A 24033-nucleotide genomic window follows, 5' to 3' on the forward strand; every position below is an offset into this window, starting at 1 on the left:
GCCTTCATAGTGAAGAATGATAAATTCAGAAGTCCTCCAGCGCTGAGGTCTACATGCTGGAAGACATCCTGCAGGGTGTGTAAGCATGTGCCACCTTTGTCTAAATGGCTACTCCATGACAGTTTGTTAACACAGCACCTCTTCACACATGCTAACTGCTCTTGAAAAGTTCAGGTAGCAAGACAAGGTTCAAACATAAGATTTTTGAAAGTTTCCCTTACTAAACACTTTTACAGATCAGGTGCAGAATCACCGAAAGTCCACCAGCTTGTTTTTCAGAAGCGACTTCATCAGTTAGCAGCTTGGTTTCAGCTGCCTGCTCCGCAGACATCACTCCTCTTGTTTGTAGGAGTTTTCTTGTTTTGAGATGTCTCAAAAATCTTCCATGCATTTCATCTGAAAACTCATTTTGCTGAAACTTCATTCATCCTCAGTAGTGCCTAGCAGATTGGTTCTATCACATCACGCAATTATGAAAATCGGAGCTGTTGTGAAAACTTCAGCTAATTATAAAAAGTGAACCTGGCACTGAAGCAAAATTTGCTTAAACCCACCAGGCTGTGAGATTCCTTTCCCATGATTACCCCAAAACACTACATAGCCTCCTTAATTGCTGGAGAGCTCTCCACAGAGCAAAAATAAGCAAAATACTTTTCTATTATGCTTCAAATTCTGTCAGAGTAAGATTAATAAAAAGTTCGTGCACTTACTGAAGATTACCTTCCCTTCACATGGAGATTCAGAAATACATTTTATGACATCTCAATTTACGGAGTTCTCTTTGAAAACCGTAGGCATAGGCTTGTGGTCAAAACCTAGCTAAAGTTATTTACTCCTTTGAATTGTAGTTTAAAACATTTATTCTTTCAGATGCAGCCCACATACTGTCAGGGCTTCTCTTTCTTTTCCTTTGTTTCCAGATTATGTAAGAAATTCAGTTCATCTTTAAAGAATAGTTTCTAACCTTGTGAAGGAGTAAATTATTATGTCAAGTTTCTTCAGTTAGCATACCTGTATAGTAATCTTTTTTCAATAAAAATAACCTTTTGTTAAAGGTTTTATTAGATTTTTCAACAGACTGATAACAGTCACATCTCAAGCCATCTGCAGGAACTGCTACAGACTCCGATCACATACTCTGAATAGTGAAATTTTTCTTAACGCTTTTGTTCAGACAATTGGATCACTGTATTTTCCAAGTGCTTAATCACACAAAGGGCAGGAGCCCAAAGCCTTTACCCACACTGAACTCCTCAAATAGTCCTAGTAAAAATCAGGCCTCAGGCAAATTATTAGCAAAATTTAAAATCATGAGGAAATTATCCTTTCCATTTTTAGTGCCAAGAATGGATTACTTCACAGAGATCTATAGATAGATAGTTCTTTCAAAGCCCACATACTTCATCTTTAGGCAGAAGAACAAGGGTACTTACTGTACGGATACATGAATACCCAGCATAAAGCCATCCCTGTACTCCTAGTAAACTATCATGTTACTGGTACTTTAGCTTTCAGTACAGCAGCAAAGCTATATAATGAATCCACTTCCCAAAACACTTTATTTTACCCTTGAAGTCACTGTTTCCAAATGGGCTACTGTAAAATTGTAAAGACCCTTCTTAAATGTCACCCTCCATCGCCTTAAATATTTCGAGGTTGCATGGAGAAAGCTTACCCCTTGACTGCAAACCATGTCCACACGCCTCATTATATCCCAGCACACCCTGTCTCACTGAATCTGGTACCAGTATACAGTGACTCCATCGATGGGTCTTCCACCTATGAGACGAAAAGGTCAACACTTAAGTAGCTAAAATTGGAAAACAATTCATAAGTCCAGACAAAAACTTCTGAAAGCTGAGATACAGATGATGATATACTGCAGAGGCTCAAGGAAAAACAGCAACAACAACAACAAAAGCTTTAATCAGACCTGAAATAAGCATTGTGAACTGAAATTCAGACTTAAGGCTCACCTTCTAGAAAGCCACACCATCCTTCCACCATATTTCCTTTTATTTCTTGGGGGTGTAACTCAAAGTCACAAAATAAACAACAGATTCAGTGAGCTTTGAAATCAGACTCTCTTCCTGCAACCCCATTCTCACATGTCTGATGCTTTACACAATCTGCTGCTTTCTGTGCCATGATGTGTGTCAGCCAGGAATGCAAGACAGTAGCTTTCTATAGTGCTGTGCAGTACAGTGCCATGCAGAGCTGAGTGTTTCGGCTCCTGCTTTGTCCCCATGTTCAGTTGCCTGCTCTGCTCTGAGTCTATGTGCTACTGGATGTGTGGTTTGAAGATTTATATGCATAGATATAATACATTTCTATTTACTAACATTGTATAACAGATGGGTCATAGAATTTTAATGAGAGTGGTGAGTAATTGCCCTATTGTACTATTTGTCTAATCAGAAATTTTTAAAGTGCATATTATTCACTGGAGTGAGAGCATCAGGGGAGAAGACTGTTTCTGCAATAAGCATACAATTATGATTAAGGCAGTTGAGTGCCTGTGGTACCAAAATAGCTTGCATTGATTTTTAGGTACTTTGAGGGGGGAGTTCCCAGTAAAACTATCCTTAAACACTTCAGACCCTGAAGTTACCATTTTCAGGAGCTGTGTCTGTTGGTGCTCATTCTGATGAAGCCAGATAATTTCAAAACTCCAACTTGATCTCTACTTTTACGTATTTTGCAAAAATTACTATTTACGTATTGTTATTACTAATCGTGTTATTATTATAACCTCACATTTTCCAGTTCTATGTCATTTTCCAGTGAAAATTGTGCAGGATGATCCAACAAGATTACTTTCTAGAGAACTGGAAACCCACTAGCAAGAAACTGATTCAAAGCTAATCTTTTTTACCTATACACTGGACAGATGGGAATATCTTCACATTCTCTTTCTTCATACAAGGTGTCTGGGCATGCATGTCCCCCATTGGCAGCATCCTGAATGATAATCCTATACCGGGATTGCTTAACTGCTGTAGCATTGCCTGTAAAACAAAGAAAAAAATGGTTTCCAGACACAGTTGGCAACCTCTGTTAGTGATCTAGCTGTCTTGGATAAAAACATCCTCGCGTTACATTTATATTCTGAAATTGTGAGCCCTCTGGCTCTCATGACCCCTGACAAAGAAGCGAGGGAATGGTACATTGGATCAAAAGCTTTAAAATTACAAATAGTTCAGCAGAGCAGCACCTGGAAGGTTGATAATTTAACAGCTTAAGAGATGCATCAGAAATGGCTTTTTTACAGAACATCAAATCAGACAAGAAAATAGCTATGAGCGAATGCTTAAACACCTGAGCAAGAGAAAAAAAAAAAAAAGAAAAAGAAACCTGTTACAATGGAAGATTTTGTTCTTGAAAACATATTCTGGTGGTCTCAGGCTGCTTCCATCTGTCTGTGTCTAGAAATTATAGGTGATAACTTCCTGATAAGAAAACTATCGCAACCAACAGAGGCTAATTCTCTGCTTAGCCTGAATTATGCACAAGGTCAATGCATCTGGAAACACAGTTCACAATCTGTGGTACAGAATGCAGTTCAAGAGACAAGGCAAGGATTTACACCAGTGTGACCTGAGAGCTAAAGCAAACACAATCCTTGACTGTGTAAGAGGGACGTACATGTAGTATCTGAGAGCTGGTGTAACTGCTGTGTACATCAGCAACTGCAAAACAGAAAAGGGGTCTCAATAGAACTTAAATATTCCAGGCCAGAAAAACCTGTCTTATGACATTGGACTTCATTGGATTTGTCTAAGAGTGAATAGTGGTCTGTAATTTACATGAGAATGTTACATGAGAATTATGTTTGAGCCCAAGATAAGGACAAGGCTGCAGCAGCAAGATCACAGTGCTTTAGAGCAGAAGAGAAACATCACGCCATGGACACAAAGTGCAAGTACAGGTCCAATGAAAATGTTTGGCTCCAAAAATATCAGTTATACAAGCCTTCACTCACACGTGTGCTATCACTGCTATCAGTGTGCAATCACTACAGAAGGGCTTGGCGGGAGGCACCAAAGGTTGCTCACCCCAGTACCCTACCCTGAGGCAAGGTAAGCACACTCAGGGCAATCCCCCTCCTAGTACTTTCACATCACAGCTTATAAAGAAACTTAATTTTTCCCTCTGGTTTCAGTACGGCCTCAAACAAGTCAGTTGTCTTTCCACCACCCAAAGCAGCCCTACAGCTTCCTACAGTCTCCTTTCAGATGACGGGCCCACTACTTGTGGAGAACCTTTTCCTATAATCAAATACAAATCATCCCTTCTATAAATCAAGCCAAGCTTTTTTTAATCTTCTGTGCACTAGACATAACAAATGTTATTCCCATTGTCTGGTGAACAGATAGTCTTTATGAAATGCTAGGGGCTTGTATACACTCTAAGTCTTCTCTAAACCAAGCAAACCGAGTTCTTCATAGGTGCTATTCAGTCATCTCTGACTGATCCCCTTCCTACAATGTAGTGCTCAAGGAATCCCACCTGCAGCCTCACCAGTGCACAGCATACCAATACCTTCAGTGGTATACACACACATCCATTGAATTTAACAAGCCCAACACAAGTTATAGCATTTCAAACTGTTGACTTTCATTCGTTTTGTAGTCTGTAGTATTTCCAGAGTTGCCTGACACAGTACTGATGTCTTTACTTCCCATTCTGTCTTCGTGCAATTGATTTTTCCTTCCCAAGTCATATTTTGAAAAATTTCTCAAAGATTTCAGTATCACTTAATATATTTTATTTGCTACCTCCTTCAGCTCAGCACCATCCACTAATGCTATTACTCAGACAGATGAATTGTTCAGACAAATACCAAATAGAATTGGGACAAGAACAGTTTTCTGTTGAACTCTCCTTGGCTCACATTCCAGTTTGATCCTGAAGAGTGGTGGTATCTGTCAACCAACCGATTAGAAGCAGCTTTGCAGAGAAGGACCAAGGTGTCCTGACAGACACGTTAATGATGAGGCAGCTATGTGCATTTGCAGCAAAGGGTGACAGCATCCTGGGCTGCAGTGTCAGCAGGTCAATGGATCCTTTCCCTCTCCTGAGCACTGGTGAGCCATCTGGGTGCTGTGTCCAGTTCTGGACTTCACAGGATAAGAAGGATGTGGATGTACTGGAGTGAGTTCAGTGAACAGCCACAAAGATGATGCAGAGACTGAAGTGTCTGACACACAGGAAGAGACTGGGAGAGCTGGGACTGCTCAACACGGAGAGAAGGCAGCTAGGGGAATTGTATCAATATACCCAACGGGGGACAGTAAAGGAGAGGAAGCCAGACTTTATTCACAGTGATCTTCACTGAGACATTTTTCAAGCAGCTGAATACCCATTTACAGTGACTTAATTCGAGTCACTGTTCTTTAGCTTTCTGATAAAAGTTTCATGTGTCAAAAATCTACTGCTTCCCTTAGTTAGTGCAGGAATGCTGTTGAAAGAGGAGATTAAATTTACTGGGCATGATTTGTTCTCAACAAATCCACACTGGCCAGTTTATCATAATCTTATTCTTAAAATGTTTACATCTCAAGTAATAACTAATTCTTGTTGGTTTTTTTTTTTTTTTTCTTTCTATATAATGAAGTTAGGATGAGTAATCTATAATTTCCTTGATTTCCTTGACCTTTCTTTTGTTGTTGTTTTTGTTTGTTTGTTTGGGGTGGGGGAGATTGCTTGCATTTTATTTAGTTCTCTAGGACTTAGCAATTTCTCACCCAGAAGACAGTAGCCAGATGCTCTGACATTACTTATTACTTCTTTCTCTATTCACACAGCCCTAGTGACATGGAAACAACAAATTTATTGAAATATTTATTCTTTAGTCCATTCCTCTCCTGGTTGCAGACAGGAAACAACAGCAGCATTGCATATTCCCTGTTTTGTGTTTTCCTCATTTCTCTGTAAGTAATGGATATGTATTTCATTTGGCTTCTACTTTGAATTTATTTCTGTTATCCAATCTATTTTGAAACCTAATATTCTTCTATAACTTAATCTGCATTCTTGATTCAGGTACTATGCTTTTGGGCATTCCTTTAAATTCACACTCAGTTATATGTTTGTTTCTAATTTTTGCACAACAATTTGGCCATCAAAAAAGAATCAAGATCCTGAACAATTCTGATGATGAGAAGAGGTAAAAACAGATGTTTTCTCTTCACATGTTAAAGCTTGAACACACAAGTCATATACAGGCCTATGCACACCTTGTTTCCCTGTGCTCCTGGCCCTACTAGCTATTGTAATGGTTTCAGGATAGAAAGTGGCAAAGTAGAGTGCAGTTGGGCTCGAGACCTTTGGTCTTTCTTGGTACGTTCCAGACCTTCCTCATTCCTGGCTGCATAGAACATGTTCTGCAGAGGTGTAGCAGGCAATTTGCTGAGTTTGTTGAAATTTGTTTTTTTTTTAAAGTTGTCCTGCTGATATTGCTAGTTTTCCCTTCTCCAAAGAATCATGAACTCTATTTCTTTGTGATGACTTTAATTCAAATTGTCTATCACCATTAGAATCTTAGCCATTTCCTTCCGATTAATCAGTACCAAATCCAAATGAGCTTCCCATAGTAATTTTCTCTACCTCAAGAAACTAAATTATCCTCAACATTTATTGCACATTACTCAAACCCCATTTTCAAAATTGAATTTCCTCATTGGCTTTTCTATAGCTTTCTTTACAAATGTTACTGATCGCAATTTTTATATCTCATTTAAGATTGTTATAGCTTGATTTTCCAAAGTATTAACGTTATGTAGGACTATACATTTAAAACCAAACTTTAGCTGATTTCAAGTAAGGTTATGACTGTTTGCCCTCCTAAAAAATCAAGCCCCAGGATCTCAAAATAGTCAACTTGTATGTCTTTGACTCTGCAATTCAGATAATGGTGTTTGACAGTTTTGGGGGTGTCTTACCTCTGCTTCTATTCCCATCTTCCTGTCCCACCACCTCCGGTCTCTTCTTACACAAAGACTCATATGACTCCTCCTATCAATCTATTCTTTTAATTCCTCCTTTGCTATCGCATCTTCACCTCTTCTCCATCTGACCCCCACGACTTCCCTGGCACACTGCTCAGGGCTTGGAGAGGTGGATTCCCACTGTCAGATGAGGTACAAATTTCTTGCTCACTACTCTAAGGCCTGGCTTTCTCTTGATGGAATTGCTGCCCCAGCTTTTACAGGAAGCATTCAGCTTCATCCTTTTTGCTCCTGACTAGAGGGAAGGGGACAGACTTGTCGGCACCAGTCTTCAAGTACACAAATAAATGGGACAGACTCTCCAAGATTTTATTTGCCAAAATCAGATCTGTATCCAGTATTTTTGTGCAGATAAGAGTTTTTGAAAGCATAAGCCTAAGTTTGACCAACTCTGGTTGAGTATTTATGAGAACTGACAGTGGCAGATCCTTGACAAAAACTGTCTGACACAAGGTAAAGGTCACTGGAATTTCTTACTAAGGCAAGCCATACATTTTGTCCACTTTCACTCTACCTCATTCCAAATAAGTTTTAAGTCATAGAAATAAATTTGATAGATATGGCCTAACATTTCATGTAAACTTGTTTAGAGAATTAAGCAACAATGAAATTGCTAACCTTCAACCCTGGATAACCAATGTCCAGAAGAGAAAAGATACTTACAGATAGCATCTATTTTCAGAAGGGAGATGAAAAATTTTATTTATTGTGAGATTTGTTTCGTTTTAATCTCATTTCAAAGCTATGCTGGCAAACCAGAGAGCACATCACCTGTGCTGAGAGCAGATACCTCACCAGACACCTTGACCATCGAGTATGCAGGAATATCTACATGCTCCTCATTCAAACCACTTAATTTTCTGAAACCTCCATGTTGAGTCTTTGATTCTTGTTTCAATTCATCCTCAAAGACCCATTAAAACAGATATATTATAGGAGGCTGTGGTAGACAGTTGTCACCTTTAAGCATCTGAAATGGCAGAGAATCAATAACCTGCAACAACCTCTCCATTCTGCCTCACCAACAGGTGTTTTGATTCAATTGCACTTCTTTTGTGAATTATGTTGTCCGTCCATCTGTTATTGCCCTAAGTTCACTGCTGTCTACACTTCTGAGGTATGAGATAATCCGTTGGCAGAAGACAGCCTGTTGTCTGATGACATTTAAATGTAGGGAAAATGTCAGCTTTTTTACTGTTAAATAGCAAAGTTGGATGCATTTTCTCAGATAAACTACAAACAGCTTAACTGGTAAAGTTCTGTGTAAACCTGATTTAGTGACTGCATGTTTGTCTAAGCTCTGATCTTATGCTGGTACACATTTAATTTTAAATCTGCCAGGCAATACCTGCTCCAGCTTGATGTGCTTAGTAATTCACCATCTGTATGTTGTTTTCATTAAATACAACTTTTCTATAAAACAACAAAACCCCAAACAACCCACATACGTATAGCGGTTTCAAAATTTCATTATCATGCTGAGGTTTTAATTGTGCAATGTAAATTTAAAAAAAAAAAAGATCTTGCAATGCAGCCATATCAATAATGGATCTAGCAGAAAGCAAACTCCCCCATCTAAGAAGTTTTAATTTAGAATTATATTAAAATGATAACACTGCCAAGAAGGTTAAATAATTAATTTCTTCTCATTTTAATTGTAGACTATTATTTAATAAACAAAGTAATTTGCCAGGTAATTTATTCTACTTCTTCATAGGCAGCTCATTTAAAGTCTAAAAATAAATTGCTAATTAAAACAGGATTCACTGTTTTAGAAAGCAACTCATTTTCCTGTAAAATCTAACAAGAACTATGCTAGAGCATCCACTGAGAATCTTTGAAGGGCAAGGAAGCTGCCAAGAAAAAGGAAATACTCTGGTAACTAAGATGACTTTCATCTGAACAATTAATGAAACACATATATTTGCCACAAAAAAAAAAAAAAAAAAAAAAAAAAAACAGAAAACAAAAAACAAACTGCAGTAGATCATTATAAAGTAACTTTGCTAAACACCTAGCATACAAAAGCTAACCAACTAGATCAAAGAAACGTATGGTACTTGAAAAAACATAGAGTTGTTTGCACAGCTCTGTGCATACATCTGGATTGGTCAGGAGAAATAAATTTCATATAATGAAGCAATTCCTCAAATATCCATACAACACCATGGCCTCAGACTTCTGTCTTTGAAGGAGTTCTCCCTCAATGCTTTGGATGTTGAATCTTAAATTCCTTTGTGTCCCTCTTGTAGGCATCCATAGGAAGTACAAGGTGATGGGAAGTCCACAGTGGGAAAAAGAAGGGTTTGCGTCTCTGCAGATCTTTTCTGCCTCTCCACCCACTTGTGTATCCCTGCCCACTGGTGTTTGCATTTCCCAGTTTGGTGTTGTCCGCACTGGCAGCCACCTGTCTCTGTCTGAAATGCTCAAGGTTTGTTAACAGCTTCTGCTGCCAAAAAATACAACTGAGAAGAAATCCTGCAGACCAGGGAGCTGCCAAACCCAAGTAGTAACTCTGAGGTGAAGGCAGACGTCATATGCCTGGGTGCTTCTCAAGACCTCAGCCCCCGTATCATTCCATTCCCCATGGCTATGAATGTAACAGTTTGCCCAGAATTTTGTTCTCTTTTTAAAGGCTTACCAGGTTGACATGCTGTTGGGCAGCGAGTCCACTCACTGAAAGGCGTAACGATGCAGTCCTTCTTGCAGAGGAGGAGACATGGTCGCACAGTCTCAGGTCTGGTGGAATCTGGACATCTATCAGTTCAAATGCAAAGATACCATGCCATCAATAAACACCAAATCTGCAGGGAAATGTTCATCTCATAAGAGTCTCACAGGGCTGGGAGTGTATTGCCACACCAAAGATATCGCTCCCACTCACAACAAGCCTCACTTTTATTCCCCTTCACACTCATGCTACCAAACTGAATTCAGCACACTTGCACAGATTAAAAAAAAAAATAAAAATGTTGTTTGGTCTGATGACTGCAGAGTAAATGTAACACTACCTATGATGCCTAAAATACAATGCTCACTGAAGCAGCACAGATATATTTATTGCCGAAGAAAATGAGTAGTTATGTTTAAAAGGTAGTCCTGTTTGACACAACATACAACAGCCTTCAAACGCTTGCAACTGTGTGTAAAGACTGATGTCCTCTACTTTCAAGCTGCTAGGAAGTACAAAAGTAGCTTAAAGTCATATTTGTGCTCCCTTCCCATTATGCAGCAGGAGCCTGCAGAACTGAGGCCTTGATTGTTATTTGGAAAGTTCTGCAGCCATAGTACAGGAAAAACAAATGTGATTTTTTTTTCTTGATTTTTAACTCCTAAATGAATAATATGTAGCATATATTCTAATAAAGGTTCCAGACAGACGATTAATATTTGAAAACTAGAAAGGTAGAAAAGGGACAGTTTTCTGGAAACGGGCATATTGTGCTCCTCAAGTAGGTGGTGAGAAAGGGAATTACCCTTTTCTAATTTTTATCAATTTCTAGTAGAAAGATCACTCAAAAATACTTGGGAATACATGCAACCCAAAATGACCACATTTGAAAGAGGAACATGCCACTAAGCCAAGCTAGGAAAGAAAAAATCTTTCAAGTCATGATTCTGTTACTGAGATGGTAATAAAATACTGAAAGGTAAAATTTAAAAGAAGATAAATATAGAGAGGCATTTGTACTCATTAAGTATGACTATTCTAGAGGGCAGAATTCTGTTATCTCTATGTTGTTTCTGGTTAGTAACGTGTTGAAATATATTTTTGTAGTAATTCTAGTTTTATTCAGCTTTCTGTGCCTTGCACCTTCTTCAAATACAATGTAATTTTTCTTTATGAAATCAGGAAAAATGCAGAATACAAAAAATTCACTATGCTAACATACAAAGGCTATTAATTTACATAATACATCCAATTTCTGAAGTCACATAACGGTAGACTTTCACTGCAGCAGTTCTAAATGCAACATTACTTTAGGTCAGTTTTCATCAACTCAAACATAAACTATGTCAGCAGAATATCTTGCTCTGGTTCAGTAATCCTCAATTTGCAATTTCGGTACAAAGGGCTTGGGTTCCCCACAGAGTCCCTCACCCCAGGCATCTGTTCTAAGGGCAGTGCATGCAGCCCAGTGCTAGTGCCCTCACCAAGGAGGACTGCCCTACCCTGCAGCACCACAACCATCCAGACCCTCCTTGATAGTAAACAGATACCGCTTTAATTCAGAAACACCGAGTTCGTATTGGTTTTATCCCTTGATTTAGAACTGTCTTTCTTAAGATGTCTAAGGTTTTCATTTGTAAGGCATCCATCTCTATAAGAACAACATACAGAGAGGCATGTCAGAAGCTCTTTTAGGGACTCAGAAGTCCTCTCTGGTACAGCTACTTCCATCACACAAGGAATGCTGTGGTGTGGAAGCTACCACACCAAAGCCAAGGACAGCCCCTTTCTGAAAGCTCCAGTACACAAATCTTATCTTCTGGTATGACTTTTTCCCTTCAGACACATAATGTGACTACTTACTTCCTCCTTCAGTTCCATTTCCCCTTAGACTGTCTCAAAGTGGAGGGGGCAAACAACTATTTTAGATGTTACATAGCTCTATAAACAATATGTTTAATTAGGCAAAGTTGCAGCATATCAATAGATTCTAGATATAAATGAGTACTAGATTTCTTCCCTTTTATTTAATTAATCCCATTAACCTCAAGAATTTTAATTAACTTTACTGAAATCAACACAGTCTGTTTATACCAACAGGATTGTTTTGAGAGCTACAATAAGAAATGAAACTCAGTTGTAAGTCTCTAGACTCATTATCAGTGGAAAAAATAATTAGCAGTGTCTTGATTTTTTGATATTAGGGAAAACATCTGTGCTGCTTATTTTCCTCATTTACTAAAAGCAAAGCAAAATTCAGAATATTGAACTTCAGAATACATAATGTTGATGTCTTGGTATCCCATCATAAAAGTTATATAAATCAACTGAATTATATATATATATCACATATATTGTTCTTTCTCATTGTGGTGTAAATGTAATGCAAACTATTTTTTTTTATGATTTCATTAGAGCATTGCTAGTAATGCATTCATGAATGTTATATCTGGATGCACTTTGTATTTTCTTCACACCTGTCCTTGAGGAAAAACATTTGCAAAAAAAAAAAGTGAATTAGAATAATAGCAAAAAAATAAAATAAAATAAAATAAAATAAAATAAAATAAAATAAAATAAAATAAAATAAAATAAAATAAAATAAAATAAAATAAAATAAAATAAAATAAAAAATCAATGGCACTAAAAACATGCATTTGGGGGGGAGGGAGATTTACACATAAAAATTAAAAATGAGATAGCTATTCATATTTGTTACCTATTAGTAAACTTTATATAGTAGTGATGGCATAGTAGCTGGAGAATTAGTCCAGAAATAGAATTATTACTAAAGCTGATGATTCTAGCTGAAAATACTTTCATACTTAACGTAGTGTAACTACAAATCATCACTTGAGTTATACAGACAAAGGTATACTGGTAATGACTGTTCTTTGAATACCTTTTAGGTGTAACATGGCCAGAACTACTCTTCATGCAGGAGACTTTCCTTGTCTGTATGCCCACTCCACAAGTGGCTTCTCCACTCCAACTGAAGGTTGCATTCAGCGCAACCAGGGAATCTTCAGAGCAAGAGCTCCAGGGAGAAGTCTCCCAGTAGAAATGCACACATGGGTAATCATTGCAGGCACGATGCTCCTGAAGGACTCTGTCAGGAGGACAAGCTTTTCCACCTGCAAAGTGTCAAAAGAACACAATATTTTATCTTATGACATGTGGCAAAAGGAAGTCACGGAAAAAAATTAAATGTGATAGGTTCACTTAACTTTTTTTTTTTTTTCCATTTAAAAATAAATAAATAAAACTTAAATAAAGCTGTTGACCTTTATGGCTGCAATAACAACTTTCTAAAATATTGTTTCCCCATTAAACTAGCCTTGCATAAAATTGTGTTCCAACACATAATGGAAACAGAAATAGGCAAAGCATATTTTTGAGCTACCTTATTGATACTCCTACGCACAGCCAAGTTGATTCCATTTAAATGGCAGTATCACTCAGCAAACATGCAATTAGCTTTAAAGACAAATTAAGCATTATTTTTATGCTCATACTCCTTGCTAATTTCCCAAGGAGGAATATCTCTTAGTAATACTTGTACTATAGCCACAGAGTTGTATAGCGTGCTAACCCATACTGATGGAGGTTTGTTAATACCAACTGATACCCACATCTGCAAATCAAGTGGGAAAAACTTGAAAGACAGACTTTGAGTCTGAAGCCTTTTATTTTCTTTACCGAGGCAGCATCCTCCAAATTCATGTACAAAGATTTTTCTAAGATACTGCACTTTGTCAACAACTTGTAAGAAATCCACAAAGTAGAGGAGTATGAACAGTCTCCCCAGAAGCCTTAACACTCCAGCCAGCAGCCTGAATTTATTCCATAAAAGCTGCAGATGTTCATAGCTCAAAAGCTAGAGTAATGCAGTGAAATTGTAACAGTAAGCATTGTCATTTTAGGAAGAAAGAAGTAAAAATGACTAAAATCAAAACCATTCTCTTCCAGGAGGCTGAAACTGGCAACTTATGACACAGCAAAAGGGCATCCAAATTAAAGCTACAGGTTTCTGAAAGAACTGAATTGTTGGGACCAGATATCACGAGGCTCAGAGCGCCTTTATGCCCTACTAAAATCAACAGGAGATGAAGGCATATTGCTTCTCAAAGGGATGCTCATCACCTTGCAGGACTGAGCCTTCTCAAATGAGGTATGACCCCAAGCAGCCACAATAACACTGAGAAAAGAGAGGGATAGAAATTTCTTAGCATGTTGATTTGGATAATTATACCACATTACTGTCCTCTTTTTCTTCTTTTCATGAGCATGGACTGTTCCACATCATGTTCAGTGTCTGAAAGGTTTAGTACAATGATAGAGTGGAAAATGCCCCTGGGTATCTCACTTTCCTGAAAAACTTCTGCTTGGCAGGAAAACTGCAGACTGGATATACTCTTGTGTATTTGAGCACACTTCCAAAAAAAAAGAAAAATAAATAAAATAAAATGAAAATAAAAAGCAAATGGCAAAATATCTTGTCCATTAGACAGGGGAAAAAATATCTAACCTAAAATTTGGGCTTCCCAGGGAAAAAATGATATGCTCTTTTCTCCAAATACCCACAGTAAGGAAGAACTCTTAAAATAACAAGACTAATAAGGGAGTTTTAATTTCAGAACATAAGAAATGCCTGATGGTTCATTCAGCCTAGCAGTCTGCCTGCAAAAGTGGCAGCAGGAAATTCTGTTCAGCAAAAGCACAAGAGCCTGGCCACTTTCTGCAGCTCATTCACAACTTTTGTGCAAGGAAAGCAGGACAACACACACCTGTTTAGCCCATTTTGAAGACATTTATGGACCTTTTATAGACCTGTTGTTCATCAGTTCCTCTAATCCATTTTAAATCTGCTGAGACTTGCTGCCTCCACACTCGCCTTTTGCACCAAGTTTCAGGAGTTTGCTGTGCTAAGAAATATCTTTTAAAACTTGATTTCAAAGCAACCTCTTCTAGTTTCATCAACTGCCTCCTGGTTTCAAATAATGGGATTTTGTGAACGGCTTGGGGAAAATGACCAAAGGATTTGAACTGAGGTCACCCCACAAGATGGCATCCAGAAGTCCTGAGAGCACAGCCAAGCCCAACATTGTCTCAGCTGATAGAGGACAAAAGAAATATGATCTGCAATGGTTAGCAGACCTCAACAGAAGTTGGTGGCTCCCCTATGAGCTGGATATGAAAGAGTCAGAAAATACATTACCTTAGTACTACAATGATAACAGTATTAAATTCATTTAAAATTCAGTCTCCCCAAATTCTGATGAGCTGTATGACTGCATGGTAAAACATTTTATGCTTTGCTAAAGATGTTTAGAAAAATGTGGAGTATTTGGTTTATTAATTAATTATTCCTTTCTAAGAAGGTTGAAATATTCAGTTCAAAGCTTGCTGCTTTTAGTTTAGTGTGGTTCAGACTACATATTCTTGAGATCACTGAGCTAATGGATTTCTAGGATTCATTTCTTCAGTCCTAGCAATAGATCAGCCTTTGCTCTACTTTCATAATTCCATGCTAGTCTCTCATTTGCATTGTGTTCCCACTACAGAAAATATGAAGCCAACTTTATTTTTCAATTTAATTATTCTTTAACTCATAGGCTTTTTTTAGTAGTAGTTATTATCATTCAATCAACAATTATATAGCAGTTTACATCCTGAAGGGTCCCAATTTTCTTTGCAAGTGCTTATAAGGATGTTTATGTGAGTACAGACCATTCATATGAGCAAGGGTTTGCAGGATCAAGTCCTTAACTTTGCCCCAGAAACAGTGGGTGGTTTTAATGATAATTTACAAAACAGCACTTAACAGAGCTTGTCCTAGACTAGATTTGCATCTGAAGTGTTTTGCTGCTGGATTAACAGCACATAGTGCTGACAATAGGAGATATTTTCTGTTGTGTCAACAAGGCTTTAGTCTGTTCGACCTGCTCACGTTTTATGAATTTTTATGTGCTCAGTGTGATATTATTCAAATCCTTTGAAATAAACCAACACGTAAACGAATTGTTGTATGTGTGACTGTAGTTAGAAGACTATAATTCTAGTAAGACATACTTTGTGTAAAAATCATATCACTGTGATATTGGTACATTAAAATCCAGGTACATGATGAGTCCACAAAGATCCAGCAGAAATTATGTAAATTCATCAAGAGCTGTTTACTTATTTCAGTAGACAAACGGGAAGGCCAATACTTTTTAGGTCTGCACGAATAAAAGAAATAGGTCTTTTTCTATTTCCCTGTTTTACACAGCTCATTGTTCTCTTTTAAATTGATACTAATATGTTTTGATATGAAAACACTTGCATGGTAAGATTATGTCATGCTGCGATTTCATTAGTATAGGACGTAGCTCTCCTGAAATAAATTCACCCACAGATCTGGCCCTAAAATGCATAATAATTCATAGGCTAAAGCAAATAATTTTGAACTATGACAAAATTTCACTAAGTAACACATGTATTGACTCAAGCCTATAAAGATCATCTGCTAGTTGCTAGGCATGAAATACAGACAAGATGTATTATCTCTCTTCAGTATTGGGATTAGCTCTGATCTAAATAATTTGGCTGAAGAACACAAGTAAAACATTAAATAGTGGTTAATCCAAAATATTTACCACTCACCCTCTGCTGGAAGGGCCAAGATGGACCTACTCCTGCTTTGACTACCCTCGGCATTTTTACTGGAGCATGAATGGGAGCACGGGGACCATTGGGACCACTCGCTGATCACACAGTCTGTTGCACAAGGGATTTCACAAGCCATGACTTCAGGACGCGGATACTCTGAGCAAAGGTGATGGGGTACTTCTTCACCTAGAGCAAACAAAACAAAGCAGAGGGAAGTTCAACTTGCTTTAATATCAATGGTGTGTATCGACCAGGCTGTCTTTATATCAAATGTCTGCCTGACGGTGGAGGAATATACCGCAAAAGAGCGCAGGATTCAGCTTCAGGCTTGGAAGTATAATATTTGAACAAACATCTAAATTATTTCTTCAGAGAAAAAAAAAGTGTTTTAAGCTTTGTGTGTAACTTTGTGACTACAGTCCACTTTATAAAGTACACAAGCTTGAGGAATGTGATAATCAATAAAAAGCTGTAATATCAATTATCATCAGAAGCCCTATATTTTCCAGTGAACTCCATCTACAGAACCTATTTTCCACAATATAAATTTTACACAGGTCCCCCACAGAAGACAGTTTTCTTCTTCCTGCAGAACAAAGTATCTGATAGGTGTTTTGGTCGTTGTCCTGCCACCTCACTAGAACTAACCACATACCATTTCTGTGTGCTTCTCACACAAACATTTAGAGATCCAATATAACGGCTCTATTGTACCAGCTTCGTCTAAGGAAGAAATACTCTCAGTGGGGATGAACTAACGGACTGGGACCAGAAGCATACATCTTTCCAAAATCCCTTTCAACAAGGTAGGACATTGGGGGTGGCAGGGAAAAGCCTACCAACCAAAAGAAGAGCTGGCAGAACAGGCAGCAGAACAAAGTGTGCAAGAGGGGTGTAATGTGGCATACAACACATGGGATTATTGCTTTAAAAAGTAAAATAGAGTTCTACTTTCTAAATAACATGGGAAATGTCCAGTAATTGTATTAATTATGTAGATGTTATATCATAATTGATAAATATTCACAAAACATACCTCTTATGGTACTGAATTACACCCAATGTTTAATAAACATAATTCAAATGAACAGATATGGCTGACTTTGCTACACTGTTCTCTTGCTTAGTGTTTCTGGACCCTCATGAATTTTCAGTTAAAATCCAAAATTTCAGAAGGCTCAAATCTTCCTGTTTATAAACAACAAGCTCACATTGAATACTACCTCTTTTGCCCTTATAATAGCTACAAAGCTCTCCTTCGAGGTTTCTTTAATTATAGATCTATGAAAAAACATAATGACTATCCAAGCTCAATTATATGTAGGAAAAAAAAAAGTTAAATTTATAATAGCAACAGCAGAGTAACACTGGCTCTTTCACCTCATTCTAGAGGAACAGGGTCTGTAATGAGGCAGCCCAAGATGCAATTATAACCAGGAGGATAGAAATCTGTATTGCTTTTGCAAGACAATACTTGTACGGGTGAGTAAATAAGAGAAGGAGGCTGCTAGCAAAACTGCATAAAACTGTCAATAGCACCGGCGTATTATCTGCAGTTGCATCCCTAAATGAAGACAGGCTCATCGCCCTCAAGGCACAAATAAAACTTTCCAAGCATATTATAAGAAGTAACGGAGAACCTAGCAGGCAATCAGACTGCAAAATATGTTTAAAAATATTTTATAGTCCTTTTTCCTTGCATTTGCCTATGTTCATCAGGAAGGGCTTGATAAGCCTAATCATTTTAGCACTATTTGTTGCAAGTCTGCTGAATAACAAAATCAAGACCAACACCCCCTTTGCAGACAGCCCCAAGTCCTGAGCAGCACGAGCCTATTCTGGTACTGCATTTGGCATCCCGTGCAAACCGTGCTTAATCAATCATTTGCTTTGACTAGCGTGTTATCACCACCGTTGCTTTGGATGCTCACATAATGCTGAGAACTATCTTCAGAGAAAAATAGTGTAAAAATAAATAAATAAATAGAACGTAAGCCTTATTCCAGCAGTTCCCTTGAGTCATCACAGTGTCAAAAGCCCTGCTAACATTTTGACAGCTTGCCTGTATAGCAGCAGATAACATGAGGGTACCCTGGGCAGGCTTGATTTTAGGAGTCATTGGTACAGTAAAATCAAGAGATTATAAGCTTTGGTGAAGTACTGTAAAACATCCATCCTCCTCTCCCTTCACTTACATTCACAGGGAAGTGTGCAGTTAATGACAGGGATGAGATGGATCATGGCCTGGGGAGTTGTCACAGACATTGGTCCTACAAGTACGCATCCCTTCCCTCCACCTGTGCAAGTTATCTTCATTATCCATGGGCTTTATGGCAAGGGAATTCCATGAAGTTCAATGAATTCAGGACTTGGCACTGTTATTTCCAAAAATCAGATTGTGCCAGAGACATAGCGTTACAGACAGTCCTACTTGCCGAAAGCCAGAGGAGTCCTTACACTGATACCTTTATGACTTTACAAAGATTGCCTCCAAGCACCCAGCACTCCACTTGGAAGATGGTTCAAAACATTCAGGTTTCCTGTGGGGTGGCTTCGTCCACCCATGAGCCTAGGTAAAAGCATGCACTTGCATACCCCAATTCCCATTCCACAGATTTTGGAGCAATCACCCTGAGGGAAAGTGAGGCAAAGTTGCAAAATCTGCTTTCCACTTCTTTCCATGATTTCTTTTCACATTTGATTTATAACAAGTGACAGCAACAGCACCACTGCAACCAGAGGCTGCAATTCATAGTTCCTCAGCGATGAAATGAATATTTGATTTTTGTTATAAAGAGCTTACCAACAAGTGCATGGAAGTATAATTCAAGACTCAGTTTGATTTACTTTATAGCTCTACTCACTGTGCTCAGGTTTAATTACTGGCTGACATTAACGTAGAGGTGCACCGTTCTTCTGTACCATCTGCCCAGCAGAGAATTTTCAGAAGCCTATCATATATTACAAAAGAAAATAATACTTCTCATGTTCCATGAAAACTGCTCAAACAGGATACATCTGAAAAGTGCTTTATGCATTGGCACAGATTTACAGGGAAGATTAACTTCCCCAGAGCTTCCAAATTGTCCACCCAGTACCCTGAAGGTGTAATTCTTATTGCGGATCTTCTGAATAATCTTTCTACAGGAAGATTTCTCTCTGTGCTAAATAAGGCTTTAAGCACCTAAATTATCTAAATGCAATACAAGTTCCCCTCCAAGTATGTGTTTAGACCTCAAGATGAAGTTCTGAAATCAGCCATGGAGAGCTGTGGGGTGGCAGACAAGGATGCCAGTTTTTGTGAGTCACTCGTCCTTCAAGAAAAACAGGGGAAGAGACAGCACTGACAATGACAACTGCAAATTTGCTCCCTATTCAAGTTTTTTAGATAAGAAAGGATGACACTGGAGTGAAGTTATTCTTGTAATAACCAGGAATTAAACTCAGTGGCAGCTCAGAGCACAGCAGTATTTCTTCAGGTACCTGGTCTTTCCCATTCAGAGCCCACAACAGTTCTCTGATAGGAAACTAGTTCCTGCCCACAAATTTCTGTGAGGTTGTAATAAACTTAGAGCACTGTTCATCAGTAAAGATACCCACCCAAGGCAAAAGGAAAAAAAAAAGTGTGGGGGGGGGGGGGTCTTAGGTTTTGTGGAGTCCTCTAACAAGCTTGGAATGGATCCAACCCATCCAAACTATCCTACCCCAGGGGTTACTGCCACAGTCTTCATTGCCTCTCTTCAGGTGTTACTTACTTGCTCATTTCATCTTTATTCCTCTCCCTTGACACTGGCAAAGTGCCCAGAATTAGTCTCAGGGAGCTATGCTTACTCCAAAGAGTATTTTTTCTGCCGTAATACTGAGCAGCACAAAGCTCCAGCCATTACTCAGATACAACGGGCGGACTGGTGAGGATGATGACCGAGCGACTTAGGGCTTCATCCTGATGCTGAGGACACACAGGTGGCAGTTCAGTGGGACTCGGACTGGGGTGAACCTTGGGAAACTCTTTCTATCCACGTGTAAACCACAACCAACCTCTGCTAATAAAACTGCGCTTGGAAAGCACTAGCTGTAAAACCGAACTTATGCTTGCATTTTATGAGCTACAGCTGTTAATTGATTCATGCTAGCCATGATCACCACAGCCGTTCAACAGATAATATTCTCAAGATAGTAAAGATTGAATCCCTTGCCTTCCACAGTCAGGGTGTAATAATTATGAAAGAAAAGAGAAGCACAGCATTTTTGCAAATACATTTGTTAATAAAATTACCAAATGCACGGGTCTCTTATTTGAATTACTTAACAAGGTAACTTAACAAAGAAACTTAACCAAGAAACTACATGGAGAAATACAACACTGAGTGAAATTTTTGGTTCATCTTAAAAGCAAATGAAATTCTCCCCAATAGGAGAAACAAAACAAGGAGCAACATAAAGCACTGTTTGAAATAAAGAGCTTCATTTTTCCTTTCTTTTTCTTATTGTCTTTTCCATTCTAGAAGAAGTAGCCACTTCCATAGGCTTGAATAAAGTATTTCACAGCAAGGTTCAGAATAACTGTAACACTTCATTCTGATTCAGTTCAATATTAAACCTCATCCGCCTACTTTACATGACACCTCACTGAAATCCCAGATTCAGAGCAATATTCTCTTTCTTCCCAGTGACCTGCATCCTCCCATCCCACGACCCCGGTAATTACACCAGCATGGCTGTCCCTCCTGGCTTGGCAGCAGAAGTACTGCATCACGGGGAATGTCCACGGGACATTAGATGACTAAAGCAACAACAACACAAAACCTGTTAGGCAGTAGGAATGGAAAGGTCAATGAATTGAGTGGACACCACAATACTGTTTTCATTTTTAAAAAGGAGAATTTGAAAAATTTGTTTGAAGATTTCAGGTTTGCATCTGCACGTGGAGCTCTGGCCCTGAGCAGCCTCTGCAGCAGGGAAAGGCTTTAAGATCGCTCTTCAGATGGTTCTGCACTGCTACCTACAAGTTCAGAAAATTTATTTTTTGCACAAATGACTGCTGCAAAAATGCTGCATATTTAATGACAATTACCAGTTTGACATCAATATTTCTCCTTGTAGCATTTCAAATTATTCAGTGGAAATAATGAAGCCGTCATCTAAAATACTATATGTATCGTAAAATTTTATGTCCCACTTAAATCTCAGAGAAGAATGACAATAAACTTTGATTAAATACTTGCCTGTAACAGAATAAGATGTCAACAGGCAGTAGTAAATCCAGAGGAATTCATATTGACTGCATCCCACTTTGCTAACAGCAATTGCATTCAGAGAAAGCTGGCTGCTGACAACATCTTGGCCTAGGCATCTCATCAACTAACAAAAATGTTAAATTTAAAAGTAATAACAATCAAATGACAACAATAGGGGAGATTGCTTATAACCATTTTGAATGTGTTCATCTTATAACAGCATTGCTGACTTGCCCTCCACGTGGCACTGTCAGCTTTAGAGGTACCTGGGACCATCCAGCGACTGCCGTGCTCAGCCATCCCACATGCATTGCTTGCACTGGGAGGGCAAAGTCACACTTCAGTGAAGTTCCTGGCTCCTGGCTGACTTCTGCTAATGCCAGTCAATAGGTAAGAACATCTGAGAAGGGCCGCGTCAGTCAGGGAAAGCAGTGGCGTATGGAATACATATAATTGCAGTGGTCCATCACTATTATCAGAGCCCCACACCAGAAAAGAAGAATGGAACAACAGTAGAGACAAATGGAGGTAAAGATCTATCATGAAAACGATGAAGCAGAGAGGGAAAAAGAGCCATTCACAATGGAAAAGAGGAAATAAGCACTAATGCAATAAGGATCATTCTGAGGGAAAGAAAGAATAGATGACAATCATTAAGGGTTTGAGTCAAAAGGCTTAGTTAAAAAACAATTATAAAAACAAAGCATTAGATGAGGGAAAAAAAAACAACAACACTTTCAACTGCATAATGCACGATGAAGAAAAACAATAAAGTTCCAGGGAAATAAGAACAAAAAGAAGGAAAATGAAAAAGTATGAAAAAACACAAAGAGTAAGAATAAGTTTGAAAAAGTAAAAATATGTTTGTAAACACATTATGAAATCACTGCAAAATCAGAAGGCTTGCCCTCATCTCTGCATTGCTGCCCACAGTCCTGACCCTCACAGTTATACCCAAGTGGACTCCCCTATGACCATGAGAGTGGTTATGAGAAATAGATGAAGAGCCTGGAAAGATGGCGTATTTGTTTTTCTTTCCTCTACAACCTCCACTACAATTTGGACTGTTTACTCTCAACTGTTTTTTCCCTTTTTGTTTATGTAAATACACATAAGAAAATTGATTTGTGACCCTAAGGAAGCTCCTTGAAAGCAAGCACTGCTGGGAGGTATGTCAGTAAGCAGCTGACAAGACTGCAGAGACTATTCCAAGAGTGGAATATTTCCAGTATTGAGTATTTTACAGTAGCTATCAGTCCCAAACTTAAAAATAAATAAATAAATAAATAAATAAATAAATGAGCTGCATGATGTTATCTATGTAGCACATCGGCTCCAATGCATTTCCTGCCCCATGCACAAAGAAACGTAGTCATTTAAAAATATTTCTGTACAATTGCCAGCTGGGCTTGGAAATAACAACCAAAGAATTCATTCTACCTCATTCTGCCCTGTGATTGCATGTACAACCCCCACTGAATTAAGAGAAATTGCTCACGTGGCACCTGAAAGTAAACATGAGTTTGCTGTACTCACAGAGAAGAGCACATAACTTCAAGTAGCTGTTCCTAATAATTATCATAGCAATACAATCTGAAAACATAAAGAGTAAGAACTGAACATAATCCATATTAGCGTTGGTTTTTTTCCCCCCTCTATTCATACTTGCTTCTTTTTCTTCATTATCCCTGGTAATTATAAATGAAGGAATCTACACAGGTGGGTTGATCAAGACTGATTACAATTAAGATTTATTGTTGAAATTGGTGCTGCAGTGTAACTGAAGCAGGTGTCCTTCAGCTTTCTTCTCTGTGCTGCTTTGTTCAAAATGCCAATCAACACAAAATATTATAGAAATCAATTACACAAAAAAAGTCAAGCCTATTAAAATGTTACAAAATATATATACTTCAAAAACTTTAAGAAAAAAACAATTCTTGTGAAGAGACTTGTTTATTCTAATAGTATATATAGTCCACTTCATCTTAAATACCTGTACAGCGGGCCATGTCAATTTTAGCAGAGGTATTCAGACACTAATTTTGAATAAAGAAGGTGACATTTTATTCCCAGGGCATCACAACCTGAAATTTCTAAAACACTCAATTTCTACAGAATTAAGGGGCCATTTTCACACTCAAAACTCCCCCTCCCCCCCCCCCCCCCCCCCCAATAAATAAATAAATAAATAAATAAATTATAAGAGATGTATTAGAACAGGCAAATTACGGTAATGGTGATCTGACACAGTGAGCAACCCAAAAAACAGAAGTCACATGCATACACTTGGAAAAGTTCATGTAAACATGGATTGTTATGATATTTATTCTGATTATGCTACTCTTAAGAATGATGTACCTTGCTGGCTCTTCATAGCCATCAAGGCTATGACTGACTGTTATTCCCAAAATAAGAGTTAGAAATTTCCCATGTATCGTGGAAAACATTTTTTTATTCTTGTAGT

General features: G+C 38.2%; 1 protein-coding gene across 5 annotated transcripts in view; it reads right to left on the bottom strand.

The window, feature by feature from the left end:
• THSD7B (thrombospondin type 1 domain containing 7B) overlaps window positions 1-24033 on the bottom strand; it is a 316607-nt gene that overhangs the window by 127935 nt on the left and 164639 nt on the right. For all 5 annotated transcript variants that reach the window (XM_084524236.1, XM_084524235.1, XM_084524238.1 and 2 more), the window contains 5 exons: window positions 16327-16518; window positions 12584-12815; window positions 9652-9767; window positions 2876-3008; window positions 1676-1779 (listed from right to left, as the gene is read on the bottom strand). In XM_084524236.1, coding sequence (XP_084380362.1) covers window positions 1676-1779; window positions 2876-3008; window positions 9652-9767; window positions 12584-12815; window positions 16327-16518 — 777 coding nt within the window. The remainder of the gene's footprint in view (window positions 1-1675; window positions 1780-2875; window positions 3009-9651; window positions 9768-12583; window positions 12816-16326; window positions 16519-24033) is intronic.

This window comes from Aythya ferina (assembly GCF_964211825.1).
Source record: "Aythya ferina genome assembly, chromosome: 6".
NCBI classification, from domain to species: domain Eukaryota; kingdom Metazoa; phylum Chordata; class Aves; order Anseriformes; family Anatidae; genus Aythya; species Aythya ferina.